General features: G+C 44.4%; 1 protein-coding gene, 1 long non-coding RNA gene and 1 pseudogene across 2 annotated transcripts in view; 1 reads left to right on the top strand and 2 right to left on the bottom strand.

Moving 5' to 3' along the window:
- LOC125947796 (uncharacterized) overlaps positions 1-14,957 on the bottom strand; it is a 290,580-nt gene that overhangs the window by 131,030 nt on the left and 144,593 nt on the right. The gene's annotated exons all lie outside the window — the stretch shown is intronic.
- Positions 1-14,957, top strand: part of LOC119461523 (sodium-coupled monocarboxylate transporter 2-like) — a 243,821-nt pseudogene that overhangs the window by 158,774 nt on the left and 70,090 nt on the right.
- Positions 1-14,957, bottom strand: part of LOC119462244 (sodium-coupled monocarboxylate transporter 1) — a 60,029-nt gene that overhangs the window by 41,462 nt on the left and 3,610 nt on the right. Inside the window, exons 3-9 of the mRNA XM_049673147.1 lie at positions 12,940-13,008; positions 10,548-10,599; positions 8,569-8,636; positions 6,939-7,019; positions 5,936-6,009; positions 5,115-5,255; positions 1,718-1,847 (exon numbers count right to left, since the gene is read on the bottom strand). Coding sequence (XP_049529104.1) covers positions 1,718-1,847; positions 5,115-5,255; positions 5,936-6,009; positions 6,939-7,019; positions 8,569-8,636; positions 10,548-10,599; positions 12,940-13,008 — 615 coding nt within the window. The remainder of the gene's footprint in view (positions 1-1,717; positions 1,848-5,114; positions 5,256-5,935; positions 6,010-6,938; positions 7,020-8,568; positions 8,637-10,547; positions 10,600-12,939; positions 13,009-14,957) is intronic.

Below are 14,957 nucleotides of genomic sequence, written 5' to 3'. Positions count from 1 at the left end.
TTTGCGGTCGTAGTCCAAAATTGGCGCACACAGCGATTCTCGAAAGAAGGAGCGTTCGGAGCATGCGTCTGCTCCGACCCGCGCCGCACCTGCGTATCAACGGTGTAGGAGAATTGAATTCTCTCGACAGTCTGCAAACAGAGCCAAGAGTGCGCATGCCCCGCATTGCAACGCGTTTAGTGTGAGCTGAAAAGTGTAAGGTTGTATCAAAAAGTACACCAAGATCATTGATCTCACGGACCTTACACAATGGTACAGAATCTACTGAATAAGAAAAAGAGATGCTTGCTGTTTTGCGGGTGAAAGTCATGACTTTGGTCTTAGCAGCATTCAAGGTGAGGTTATTATCTGTGCACCATTTAGAAAAAGAAAGCAGGTCAGACTGCAGGATGCGACAGTCATCAACAGTGTGAATTGCCTTAAAGATCTTTATGTCATCAGCATATAGGAGGAATGAAGAATGCCGAATGGCGGAAAGAACGTCATTAATAAAATTAAAAAAAGGAGTGGTCCTAACACTGATCCTTGAGGAACGCCGCTGGTTACCATGTACGATGAAGACGTTTGGCCGTTGACGTTAACAAAACATGATCTACCAATAAGATAACTCCGCAATAGATTTACAATTGACGAGTCAACACCAAAGTGCGTAAGCTTGATGAGAAGCAGTGAGTGGCTTACCACATCAAAAGCTTTACTGAGGTCGCAATATATGGTGTCTACTTGCCCCCTTTGAAGTACCGGCGCGGAGATATGTGTCATGAAGCTTGCGAGATTTGTGATAGTAGAGCGGCCGGTGAGGAATCCATGCTGATTCGGAATCAATGTGTTCTTCACAGTACAAGACAATACGTTGTGAAGAGCAAGCTCAAAAACGTTAGACGTGGCACAGAGAAGAGAAATCGGGCGATAATTTGAGACATCGGTTTTACAGCCAGACTTAAATACAGGAAAAACACGAGCAGTTTTCCACATGTGAGGGAAGGTGGAAGTATTCAAAGAGCTATTAAATATAGATGTCAATACTGGGGCAAATATACCGCTGTACGCTTTTAAGATTGCGGAAGGGATGCCATCAGGACCACAAGATAGGGAAGGCTTCAAGCGCTTAAGGCATTCGATGATCAGCTTTGCATCAAACAACACAGGACTAGATGTAGGAGCCGTTGTGTGCTGCTGACTGACACCAGCGTTGAAACCTGAAGGCTTATATAAGGAAGAGAAATGGGCAGCAAAACAATCCGCTACTGTTTGGACTTCTACTCCACCAGAGTCGAGCAGGCGAAAACACTCTCCGCGATTACTGGTACGCTTGCGGATATACTTCCAAAATTCCGCCGGCCGGTCGGAGGCGCTCTATTATAATTATATTATATAATAATAATAATAATAATAATAATAATAATAATAATAATAATAATAATAATAATAATAATAATAATAATAATAATAATAATAATAATAATAATAATAATAATAATAATAATAAGCACCCATGTTTCAAGGAAATGATGTTCAAGCGGAGCAGGGTTGCAATATTTAATGATAAAAGAATATCAACTTTGACCTGCTTGTTTACGAGCACAAAATTTGTAGCTGGTGAAATTCGAGCTGTCGAGTGCACTATCCGTGGTGCTTTGGTGCTTGTGACCGATCGTTCTGATACCGAATTCAGAACAACGGGGAGAGATCACTTGAGGGCGAGTATTTCTCTGACCTGATCAGCCTTGTCGATGTCACCGGTGAGCCTGGGGTCGCAGTCGCCGTACACGGCGTAGAGTGTCATTCCCGACAGCACGGACAACAGCAGGTTCCCAGCAACGCCAGGGATATTGAGAAGCAGAGCTCTAGGAAAATACACGGACAGACGCGCAACATGAATGAATCGACCGTGCTTACTCGATACCAAAAGTTGAAGTTGAAGCAAACAAAGAGAGAAAGAGGCTCTTTAATGAATACTGGAGAGATTTGCCCAGTGACATGCCTAACGTGCCACTCGAGATGGGTATATGAAAAATTAAATTATATGCACAGTGCACGTCACAGATACACAACATACACAATACTCAACGCAGCACTCAACGAACTAAAGTATCCCATTGAGACTAGTACCTCTAAGCAAGGTTAAAAGTACCTTCGTTGCACGAGATCCACTGGCAGTGTTAGTCGATGAGCCAAGCACGCGTTGCAGCTCAGGGAATGATTGTGTTTGAATGATTGTGTTCTCAAGGAATGATTTTGTTCAGCGCGGACATTAGGGCTGCTCTTTTTAATGTAAATAGACTACCGGTTAAATGTTACAAATACTAAATAATTTGCTATTTTAAGAAGGAAGCACTTGCTTATTTGCTCTGGTTCTAATAAGGCGGCACTAGCGGGTAAGCTACAGCGTACGTGAGTCGATTGAAAACAAAATTGTGAAATCGCGTGCGGTTGCAGGCTACGTGTCCGTCCATATCGAAACATCACGTGCTCGTGTATGTAGGCGTATGTATTCAGCGCCAGAGCGCGCGTTGCGTCTTTTTGGCGTGGAATCTGGAAAGGAGTAAGGGTGTCAGTGCTAACAGTCGCAAATGCCATTCTATGCTTCAAATTGGGTATCTTGTCGGGGTTGGAAGTTAACCAAAGATCAGTAGGCCGGTTGTCTTTGGGAGCCCACGGTAATACCACAAATGAGGCAGTGCAGGGTAACATGGGTTGGGCCACTTTTGAAGTCAGAGAAGCACAGATCAAAATGAGTTCGTAAATAGACTCAGGAACATGGGTTAAAATAAATGAACGGCTGAAGTGCACGAGTATCTGTACCTGAAAACCGTGGACACAGAATGGAGGACGAGGTCAAGAAAGTTGACAACCCAGTACAGAATCATCGAAACTTTAAAAAGGCAACCAGGGGTCATCATAAGGAAAGTGAGAGAAATAGAGACAGTGAACTGGATGCAAAGATTGGAAACAAAAAGAACCATGGAGATTTACAAGAATGAGAAGAAAGAAATTAGAAGGGAAAATCTCTACGATAACACAAAGGGCAGCGCCGTGCTATTTGAGGCTCGAGCCGGTTGCCTAAGGACCAAAACATACTGGAGCAAATATTCGGAACTAAATGAGGTATGTGTATGCTGCAGTAAAGATCCAGAGACCACTCAGCGCATCCTAATGGAATGCGACGGGATTCACCCAGCGAGAACCGTAGGTAACGGACAAATTCCAGGAGCGCTTGGCTTTAAAGTGGAAGGAAACATCAACCGATCAGCCGTAGAGATAAGCAAGAGACGATGAGAGTATTGGTGAAAAAAAAAGCAGGGAAGAGATTGATGCGACCTGATCTCTTAAAATCATAGGTAGCGGTACAAGGTAGATATTGAAAAAAAAAAGTAATGAGAGGTATAGAAAATTGGAACGACAAATGTTAGGCCCAAAGTTAAGAGACAGGAAGAGAGCGTTGTGGATCAGAGAACAAACGGGGATAGCCGATATTCTAGTTGACATTAAGCGGAAGAAATGGAGCTGGGCAGGCCATGTAATGCGTAGGATTGATAACCTTTGGACCATTAGAGTTACAGAATGGATATCAAGAGAAGGAACGCGTAGTCGAGGACGGCAGAAATTTAGGTGGAACGATGAAGTTAGGAAATTTGCAGGCGCAAGTTGGAATCAGCTAGCGCAAGAGAGGGGTAATTGGAGTTCACAGGGTGAGGCCTTCGTCCTGAAGTACGTGGACATAAATATAGGCTGATGAAGATAATGATACAGAATTGCTAGATAAAGAACATGTATAGTATACCTGATCAAATCAAGCAGGCTAGGTGACTATTTGTCACCGCCCCGTTTCAAAGGGGCATCCCATTATATCATCATCATCATCATCATCATCATCATCATCCAGTGGCAGGTTCTCGCGGAGCGTCGGTAGACGTATCTAGACGTATCTTCGTCTCTTTCTGCTTCAGTTATCTTCTCCATACGTATGCGATTTCTGCAAACTCGCTTAACAGGAAAGTTGCGTGTAATATACGCGTACATATACAGTAGGGCACCAGACACATTTATACAATCGTCTGAGAATGCAAATAGAAAAAAAAGGAGTGACGCCCAAATTAGCCATTAGCCAATCTTTATAGTATGTTGTAAGTTCGGCACATGCATTATATAAAATAGAGCTAACTTAAGCCGCTTGGTACTTTTTATGGGTAGTAAGTATACAGAGCATGGGACAGGAGATGCATACAGAAGGGAAAGAAGGAAGACTGCTTATACTGTCAGGTTATAGTAGAAGCTGTGAATCACGAAACGAATTCATTATTGGGTGAACCTGTGCACACAAGAGCAAGTGACACTCAAAGCACAACGACAACGGCGAGCGCAGTCGGCGATCGTGTGTTCTGCGGATCAGACGCTCGGGCTGTTTATACGTAACTTATTGAACCTTGCAGCGTTATCGATGGTGCTTGCGTAAGTTCTAGAATATACAACACCAATCCCGTCGAGCACGCAATCTGGTTAAACAAGGGTCGGCGATAACATAGAGATCATATAAAACCAGCGATAAGAAAGGCGCATTTTGCGCTGAGCGACAGCCTTCCACATTTGTTAGCCGGTGAAAACGCAGCCATTGGACAAGTACGCGTGTCAATACGAACAAGGGCACAGCGTTTCTTCTATCTCCCGGTATATATATATATATATATATATATAGTAACTGACTGACTAGTAACTGACTTGATTCTATGCTGCAACTTTCAAGGCATGGCACATGTGGCTTGCCTTTTAGACATCATCATCACCAGCATCAGCCTATATTTATGTCGACTGCAGGACGAAGGCCTCTCCCTACGATCTCCAATTACCCCTGTCTTGCTCTAGCTGATTCCAACTTGCGCCTCCGAATTTCCCAACTTCATCACCCCACCTAGTTTTCTGCCATCCTCGACTGCGCTTCCCTGCTCTTGGTATCCATACATGAAGCGGTGTAATTTCAGTGTTGATCATTATTTCGGCGGGCACTTGTGCGTACTACAGACGAGGCATTCAGCGAAAGGTCTCTCTCTGCATAGCACACATTTCCAACGTAGGCGAAACAAAGCGCACTGGAATTCGCCAGTGCGGCCACCAACCTGCGCGCGCGCTCGAGCGACTTCATGCTGGAGTAGCGCTGCACCTGCGTCTGGCTGGAGCAGTAGGTGACCATCCAGATGACCGTGTAGCCGAGCAGCACGTTCCACGAGGTGTAGGTATCGTACATGCTCGTGCTGAAGCTGAAAAGGCCGAGCGGGGACGCCAAACGGTATTAATTTCGTCTGCGTAAACACTGTGGGCCAACCGAATCGACTCGAAATTTCTACATTGGTTCTGCAAATGTCACGACGGCTCCCCCCATTTGGTATTGTTACTTCTTTTGTATATTTCACCCATTCCTTCAAATGCTTGTCTTTTTTTGGATGAATACTTAAGCGCACATTGTTGCAAGTATATTGTTCCACCCACTACGCTGCTCACTGATTCAAGCTCACCGATTCACGCCTTAGTGGGGGACACCCGAATAATTTTGACCACCTGGGGTGTTTTAATGCGCAGCCAATGCACAGTACACGGGCGTGTTAGCATTTTGCCCCCATATTTTACTGAAAGAACTAATTGTACGTAAAGAAAGAACCCGATTTTATGTGCGAGTTCAGAAAAAAAAAAGGAAGGTATGTCGCAGAAGTGATAGTACAGTTTATTTCTGCTATGTTTTTTTTTTTTTTTGCAAATGCAGACATATATTGCGAAGAATGCTTACTACATAGAAAAGTAAATGCATCACATTTAATGAGCACTTAGAAAGGTTTCATGCATTTTGCGGACGGGCTTTTATGCAAGTATTTGCAAGGTTTTGATTGCAGTTTTTTTTTGTTATTCAGCGTCATTGTGCGTTTGCAGCTTACTGTGATCTTACTTGGTGTATATCACTCGACCTCCATCGCTGGCGATCCGCCACATGTTTTCAAAGCCTCCCAAATGTTGAAGGCCCTGCGAATTAAACGGCACGTTTGGATGTCAACGCATCGAAAATGCTTTGCGCTTTGTTTTCCCAACGCATCTTCGCGATCATGTGTATAAAATGTGCATTACTGAGAGCCGCGATTTTTATAGTTATCATTATTAATATTTCTAAGAGTTAGTATTAGTTAGTAAATTACATATTTTAAGAAAGAACGAAAGAGAGAAAGGAAGGCTTTGATTGGAACGCACGTGCTCGTCTATTGCATGTATGGTACCTGCAGTAGCAAGGCTTCAACCAGGGAATTAAGCCCGACTGAAATAATTCGATGTGTTGACTCCCTGGCTTTACCCGCGGGAACTGAGGAAGAAAAATTGCTGTGACTTGTGATGCCAGATACGGTTGCTAAAGCGAAGTAGACTTGCGCTTTCTATAGACGTACGTCCTGCTTGGCAAACAGAGCTACATTATGGAAGAGGATAAATCGTTAAATTATAGTGAAACTCCCATTTGTTTTTGTTTTTTTCGTTGGCATTCTGTTGTGTTTTAAAAGGAATCAGTGGAGTCAGCTCCACTGTTTTCTTCATGTCTTAATCATCAGTCGCAATTTCTCGACGCACAAAAATGAAAAAAAAAATCACTGGCGAGCGAAAGATAGCTATTGTACTGCACAATATCACGAGAATTATGCTCATGTTTGCATCGTGGGAGCTTCATTTCGTGGTTAAAAACTTTCCAATTTGTAGCTTGCCTTTCGGAATTCACGTGCACGAATCTGTACCGGTGCTGTCGGCAGTATCGGCACGGGACAAATAGAAATGAATTACATTACGAAAGCAATTCTCACAACAAATGGACCCGAGGCAGTACAGAGTGAGGAGTTAGCTTTGACGATCTGCGGCGCGATTTGCACGGAAACCTTATGCATTACGACACCAACAATTCAAGCGAGACTCACCGAGACGATGACCATGATGTATCCGGCGAACATGAGCACCATTTGAACCACGTCCGTCCAGATGACAGCTTTGATGCCGCCCTGTATGCCGCGCCACCATTGTATACATACTGCCCGCGTAGTACACAGTACATTGCCGCTAACTGACTCAGCTGCCTATATAGTTCGCGCTAGGGGGTCCTGCTGACTACGACTGCCTGTAGCTGCGCAATTTCTGCCGTGGCCTGCGTGTTCCTGAACACCGCACACGAGAGAACGCGGTTCATGGTCCGTCCCGCCCGACTTAACGACACTGACTAAGGCCTCTGTTCATCGTGACTCGGAGTGCAAACCGATCCAACCACCTTACACCAACCCCTATAGTGCGTGGTCAAAAGCATTTCTGCAGATTTATTAGGTGTAGACATCCGCGGTCGGGCGACGTTATCTCTATCGTATTATGGAGGCAGCGTTCTGCGAGTCTGCCGCGGCCTATTCACACAAGGATGCTGACGCCGTGTCGTACTGCTCCGCCCTCTTAAAAAAAAAAAAAAAAAAAAAAAAAAGCTGCTTCCGTCCGCGCTCTTTTCATCTTTAATTTCTCTCTCACACACTGGTCTTCACTTCAGCTGAGGTCAGTTCACTTCATTTGAGTTTCAAAAAGAAACTAAAAGCACCAAAAAGGAATTTAGCGCTGTCCATACCGCTGCCTCACTGGCCTTGAAGCTTTTATGCATGTCGCAAAGTGTCGCCGGTACAATCTGCGCGTTTTCATGCTCCTTTAGGCACTGTTGTGCGAAACCAATTTGAATATGCAAGAATAGAACTGGACTAAGAGTATAAAGTGAGCTAAAAGCTAGGAACAGTATATGGTTTATAATACAAAGAAAAATTCAAACTCACGCTACACTAATCGAGCAAAGTTGTCGCTTCAGCCCAATTATGTACAATAATATTATCGTGTTAACCCTTCCGACCTTGAATTGTTTCCTTTACACACATATACTTTTGCTTGGCATATTTAATGTGAAAAAGCTCTCAGAAGCATGATACGAAAAGAAAAAAAAACTAATTTCACAATTTTTAATAAGGTTTAGTGGTGAGTAGTTTGTGTTACCCTTGACAATATTAAAAAAAAAACATTGCATATGTGGCATAATAAATTCCGCAGCTTGATTGTTCACACAGTTCCCTGCCCCCTGCTCAGTTTTCTCTACGGAAATTTGAAGTTGGGCTTAATAGTGCAGAGAAATTTCTCGAAAAGACAGAAGAGAAGCGTTCCAAGACAAAAATGCACAAAGCGATGTTTTTTTCTGTCGTGTGTTTTGACTTACGCGTTTCGCATTTCGCATTGCATTTCGCACTGCACTTCGCCCCAATTGAAATGCGGCCGCCGCGGCCGGGATTTCAGCCCGGGACCTCGTGCTTCGCAGCGCAATATCATATATCCACTCAACCACCGTGGCGGGTCTGAACAGTTATACAACTAGAATATGTAAAAAAAAGCATGGGCGAGTTATTCAGCCAATCAGGAAATACGCGTTGGATAATGCTAAAGTAACGATTGCATGTGTTACAGAAATTGAACTTTGTTCTGAATAGCAGAAGACTCTTTGAGTACGTGCGTAGTATACTTACTACCAATACTTACTATGGCGGTGTAGAATGTGCATACGAAGCCGTTAAGGAGGATGGACGACCACACTGGTATGCCAGTCACTGTAAGATAAATGTAGCGGCATTGTCAAGTGATAGCATTATAGGCGGACGTGACCCACTTTGGAGGTGTAACGCTCCCATGAGAAAAAAAAATATGGGCCGTCTAGCACACCGTCTCAGACTGCTAGCTGCCATGAGTGAAGAACGCGAGAAACTTGCCCGTGACGCACGCGACAGACGTTTCGAACATTGGCTTTGGCACAGCAAAAGCATGTGTCTGATCGTAGCCTAATGGTTAGAGCAATAGGCTGCTGTGCTGGAAGACAGAGATTCGATCCAATTAAATCATTCGCAAATTTATATATAGCATTATAGGCGGATATCACCCACTTTGGACCCGCCGTGGTTGCTCAGTGGCTATGGTGTTGGGCTGCTGAGCACAAGGTCGCGGGATCGAATCCCGGCCACGGCGGCCGCATTTCGATGGGGGCGAAATGCGAAAACACCCGTGTACTTAGATTTAGGTGCACGTTAAAGAACCCCAGGTGGTCCAAATTTCCAGAGTCCCCCACTACGGCGTGCCTCATAATCAGAACTGGTTTTGGCACGTAAAACCCCATAATTTAATCACCCACTTTGGAGGTATCTAACAAAAAACTCGAGATAGTTTGAGCGTACGGGGGAACGTCACAGTGCACGCGAAAATCGCGAGATTGTAAGAGATACGAAGTATAGAAACGTTACTTTGATAAGAGAGCGTGGAAGCAAGCCTGTGACGCACGCACGCACAATTGGCGAGTCATCATATTCTAAGTATGCTATTGCACACTTTTAGAGTTAGAGGTGCTGAGTTCTAGCCTAAGTTTTGTTCTTCGGAAGCTTTTCCATCTCCATGCAGTGGTGAAGTGCGGGGCTAAGGATGCCTTGGAAGCATCACATCTTCACAGACCGGTCTGATACTTAAGGAAACAGGGGCTAGCGAATGAGCAGTCAATAAGCTTTCGACACATACTGTCTCAGCTCAGCTGTCTGGACAGTCAGGATACTGTTCTTGTTTTTGGTTTTTAATTCTGGAAGTATAGCGCAAACAACTTTGCTGATTAAGTTTCGATGATTTCAGAATTTCCGTCTCCTGCGTGTCCCAACGGAAGTAACCACGAGGTTGCGGAGTCTCAATAAGGATATAAAAAAAATGAAGAAAAAATATGCTACCTTTAGGGCTTTGACCATGTCACAACTCAAATAAGGGCCATCTCCAGAAGCGTGGCACTTGTAAGACATGCCACAAAATAGAGCGTTTAACTTCTTGGAAGGAAGACATAATTAATTTTTGAAGCAACGTTTTGTTACACATAAATCGCTGCTTATCTGGAATAGAGTAACCAATATGGTGCACCAGCTAGTTGTGTATTTTGGAAATGCTAGGCCACTAGACCTTGTTGTAGTCAGTGCTGGAATACATTTTAGCCGAACATGCCGTGCTACTTTCGTTGGGTAAGGAGGAACGGGGCAGGAAGGTTTTGTGAAGAGGCGGGCAGTAAAAGTAGAAAAATGAACAACTAAAAACAGCATTAGTGATGACATCGACAATTGTAACAGTGGAAGAGTTGACGGCTTATTACAGGGAAACCGGCGTCGCACAGATTAGAGCTTAACGAGAAAGCCAGTGTCTAAACTCTGTGACACAAGGGCTTGAAAAGACAAAATCCAAAGCCTATCGCTGCTTTAAACGGGACATGTGTAACCTGCACTGCTTGTAAGCGTCGGCAGAACACGGTATAGGTTCATCTCCCGCTCGCAACAACAGGGTCATTCCAGTAAATTATGCTCCACAGTTAGAAATCTCAAGTTCCTTCCGCAGTAGCAGTGGTTCAGTTATTCCGCGGTTATCCCTACGCCCGGTGGCCTGAGCACATGCACTCCGAGCCGTGTGCTCTTCGAATGTAGAAAAAATGAATATGTTACCCTTACCCGATCCAAGAGCCAGAGCAGGGCCGTAGAGCACAACGCCCATGTAAAGCAGCTGCAAAATCGAGGGAGAATTCAGCAGATTCGTTGTGTGCACACGCAAAGTTGCACCGGTTAGTCAAATATAAACGTTACAGACAATGGCTATGTCTGTTGCGTATAATGAACGCCAGAAAGAGCCCTTGCACTTTTGTTCAAAATTTGCCAGCTTAAAGTTATAAAGCAGGCCAAGGGCACAATCTCAAAAAATTAATGAGGCATTTCACTCTGTGAAAGTGTATGGCTAGCGAAGTTGTTTAGCGCACCACACTGAGGTTACACAGAATTTTCAGTAAATGTACGAAAATATTTTTTTCTCCTGATCGGTGGTCATTGTGACGATAGGTACGCACACACATTCGCGTATCACCTCTGTTACTAAATGCGTCCGTCACGTAAGACAATGAATGGCTCATACCTCCTTAAGCAATGGATCATACCCCCGTAAACGCGGCCTCCCCATTACGACAACAGAAGAGAAGGGAAATTCTATGCTGGAATGATGAGCGGCAACGGAACCAGCTGTAGAAGAAGACGTCAACACTCTAGCTATTGTTGATGGTTATAGTATATCCGTGCGGACCCCATAAAATCTCGGATTCTAGCCATAGGCACCTTCGCTGTTTTTACAGCGAAGGTGCCCATTTACACTAATAAGGACACATTTACACTAATCACAGACGTCACAAATCCCTGACACGCCTGTCTATGCGTCTTTTTTTATGGTTGTGTTCTTGCGCTACGTTATATGTTTAAATGGTTAAACACCAGCTCACCCATCGACTTGTCCTGCATGCAGTATATTGTGCCAATTTAGGAATAATTGGAAAACCAGGAAATGATGTGTTGGTGCGGTGGTCTAACCGGCTACCGGCACCGAGATTTATGAAACCGGTTGTGCCTCTGGCAAGTCGGCCAAGTCGCAACACCAGGAGTCTGTTCTAATTCTGGCCAGCATTGGAAACAGTATGCGTTGACAGCCAAGAAGACGGCTTCGAGTTCAAGAAACGAAGTACATTTGGAAATCGCCTTAGTTATTTAACGCTACCTCACATCGGAAAGAAAAAAGCTAAGCAAAACACATATTATCGCTATGTTTTAACTATTTTTATGTGGGAATTTATGAAGAACACGACGTAGCTTACATTAAGCGCGTAGGAAATTATGAATACGTTTTCTTATGTGTAGACGACCTTCCCGTCGAGTTTCCAAGCATTCTGCTCAGCCGCCGTCTTGTTTGAACAGAAAAGTATAGCCTGCATCGTTTTTAGCTTCGATGCTGCCTTGGCTAAGCCGTATTTCTTGTCGGCTTCGTCAGAATTCGAACGACACGATGTCCGCTTAGCTGTCTACTTAACTCTTTACGGCGAGCATTGGAACGCAACCTAGGAATCGTAAACCGTCGTAAAAAGTATATATATAATTATAGCGTGGAACAGTCGCTGTCAGAGCAGAGCTGTAGGTCAGGAAATTGAATATGGGGTCACAAATGTGACTGGGCCATAAAAAGTAAACTATATATATAAAGGTTAACCACTCCTCGGCCTACACACTTCACTATTATATTTAGTGTATATGAAGAAACACGCTCTCATTGCATTCTTTTTCCATTTTTTTTTGGGGGGGGGGGGGGTGGAGGCAGTAAAGGTTTTTGCAAAATTTAACTCCAAATTCTCGAGCTATCCACTGCCTCATAAAATGCGTCTACTCTGGCTAGGCCCGATCAAAGTAAATGTACTCCGCGGAGTTTATGGGAACCCTTCAAAATGAAGCTGAGTGCGAAAGCATTAGTCTTTATTTTTTAATCGGCGCACTTGACAAGTTGCGAACGTTTCATTTACCCGGAGTAATTTCCCATCTTGAGAATATCTCATCACAAGTTGTACCTAATGTCTTCTTACATAAAGCACGCCGCAACACACAGCCTGAAAGCAGCTAGAAAACGAAATGTGTCCGGAGGTTATCAATGTGGGAGTGGTCTGTCAAAGCAATGAGGTTCTAGTCAAGAACCCAAACGTAGTACCGGATGCGGCATATTCTTCTCTTTCTGCGTAGTGATAGTCAGGTGGCCCGTACGAGATACTCGACGGCTATGAATGAATAACATCGCGCTGGAGGATGGTTGTGGCAAAGCGAAGCAACAGAAGCTAAAATAATGAAGGTTTAAAAATTAAAAAAAGCAGTTTTATAATTTTGTGAACAACAGTAACGCCGGCAGGTTCCGCCCAAGCTCCGTAAGTGGAATGGGGGCCTCTTGTTTTCGCGCATCTCGACCATAGCGCATAATGACGTGAAGACTATCGGTAGCAACTATGACTGAAAATTTAAGAAAAGCTGAAAACTGACTTTCACTTACCGTTGACATTATAAAAACGACAGACGCGATATTTCTGATGGCCCTTGACATGAACCTCTTCTCCAAGTACTGGGAGAGAGAGAGAGAAAAAAAAACATGCATTTCACCTGTTGGGCTTCATTTCATATGCATAGCCTATTCAGTGGTTTTTTACGTCACTTTCTTGTGTTACCGATCGCAAAACTGGCGTAAAACAGATGACATAATAGAGATTACGAACATCCCACGCACTTTTAGAATTAATGTTACGCAAAGCATGTCGCAGGTAGCCGGGTACCCAGCATTATGTGGAGTTCCATAAAGCGTCACCAGGTGGACGAACGCATTCGCGTAAGTGTAGCCGCTAAGTGTCTGACGGTATAGTGCGAGTTCGACGTCTGTATCAAGACGACGGCTACGACGGTCCTGTGAAGGCGACACCATGATTTCTACTCCTCCGGCCGTTGGACGCCATGTTTACGTCATGCCGGTGGCTGGGTACTAAACGAGCACATGCGAGTGAAACACAGACTGCCACGCCATTAGAGACTACGTGTTATACAATCGTAGGTACCTATGTTTTTGTCTTGTGGTGAATGTAAAGAAGTAGATGGCCTTTGTGCAGCGGCAATGAAACGTTAAAACATGTGTGACCTGAACCGACCATGAAGGCAGTTCAATGTCGCACAGCTTCTGCGTTACATTAGCCACTACGATGAAAGAACAGAGGCATGTGGGCTGGTCCCGAAGGTAGTGCAGTCTAACACAGGGTCGCGAAGCGTGAGCTGCCACGAGGGAAGAATCCGAGAAACTTGCCCGTGACGCAGGCACCCAAACGTCTCAAGGTCTAGTTGGCTTTGGCACGAGAGAAGTATTTGTGCGACCGCGACCTACTTACTGGTTAGGGCATCGGGATGCTGTGCTGGAAGTCGGACGTTCGATTTTATTGTTGGCCGCACATTTCTATTTAATGAACAAGTCTGAAACAAGGCGAGGGATGAACCTACATGTACCTTAAGAGTGCCTGGGATATCAGTCAAAGAATGCTTCGCAAAAAATCAGTGGTGAATTAGCGGTATAAGTGCGAGAAAAAGGTGTCAGCATTACGTCGCAACTCTTTGGGGTCCCGGATCCATGATTGAAAAAGGCGTTCACCAGATTGCAAAGTGTTGTTAAGGAGCTTACTCAACACACACTCTTCGAGGAGCCAAGTGCAACTCACGGTGCTCCCGAATAAGCTCTGCCAACCCCTCTCCCCCTCTTCCACGTGACCGGCTTTCCGCACTTCAGAAACACACACTATTTTACACTCCAACATTCCTCATGCTAACGCTACGAAAAAATAAAATAAATAAAGTGTGCTTCCCAGCTCACCGCGCACGTCCTACGATTTGCTGCCGGGCATGTGGTTCCACTAATACTCTGGGAGGGCGTAAGCAGGGTAAAACCAAGTTGCGGGGATAGCAAGGAATGACAAAAGTGTAGCCGTTTTTTAAATGCCACCGGCCCTGCTATTTTAATATCCGATTAATCTGAATTCTTTCACGCGATGTGTGTAAAGTTTTGTCCTTGCGGGCTTCAGACTTTACATAGTACATGCGGTGTGCTTCAGACGCTGTCCAAATGTCTTTTCATACGTGCATGCGTGCTAAAAAGACGTGTTTGTGAAAGTTGCCTCCTCTGCAATAATAAACGTATTGAGCAGAAGCAAACCTCAAGTATTCGCTTTGTTTTACAGGCAAGAGCTGGTGCACTTGAAGTATGGTATTTTCGAGAGTATAATTCACCCCCATGTATGGACCACACCCTCAGTTACAACCTTCGGGAGAGAGCGATAGAGAAAACATCAGCCCCGTATAAACTTCGCAAATACGGAGATAAATGTCATCAAATGCTCCAGTGCATGTAAGGGTGTACGTACTACATGCACTGTACATAACGCACAACTACCCCTCACGCTGTATGTACAATTTTCACGCGTCACGGCATTACGTACGTTAAGGTATTATGGTTGATTCGCTCATATTAACAACCGACGC

This window comes from Dermacentor silvarum, chromosome 8 (genome assembly GCF_013339745.2).
Source record: "Dermacentor silvarum isolate Dsil-2018 chromosome 8, BIME_Dsil_1.4, whole genome shotgun sequence".
Lineage (NCBI taxonomy): Eukaryota > Metazoa > Arthropoda > Arachnida > Ixodida > Ixodidae > Dermacentor > Dermacentor silvarum.
Note: the sequence above shows the minus strand (reverse complement) of the source record. Positions and strands in the feature narration are given on the sequence as shown.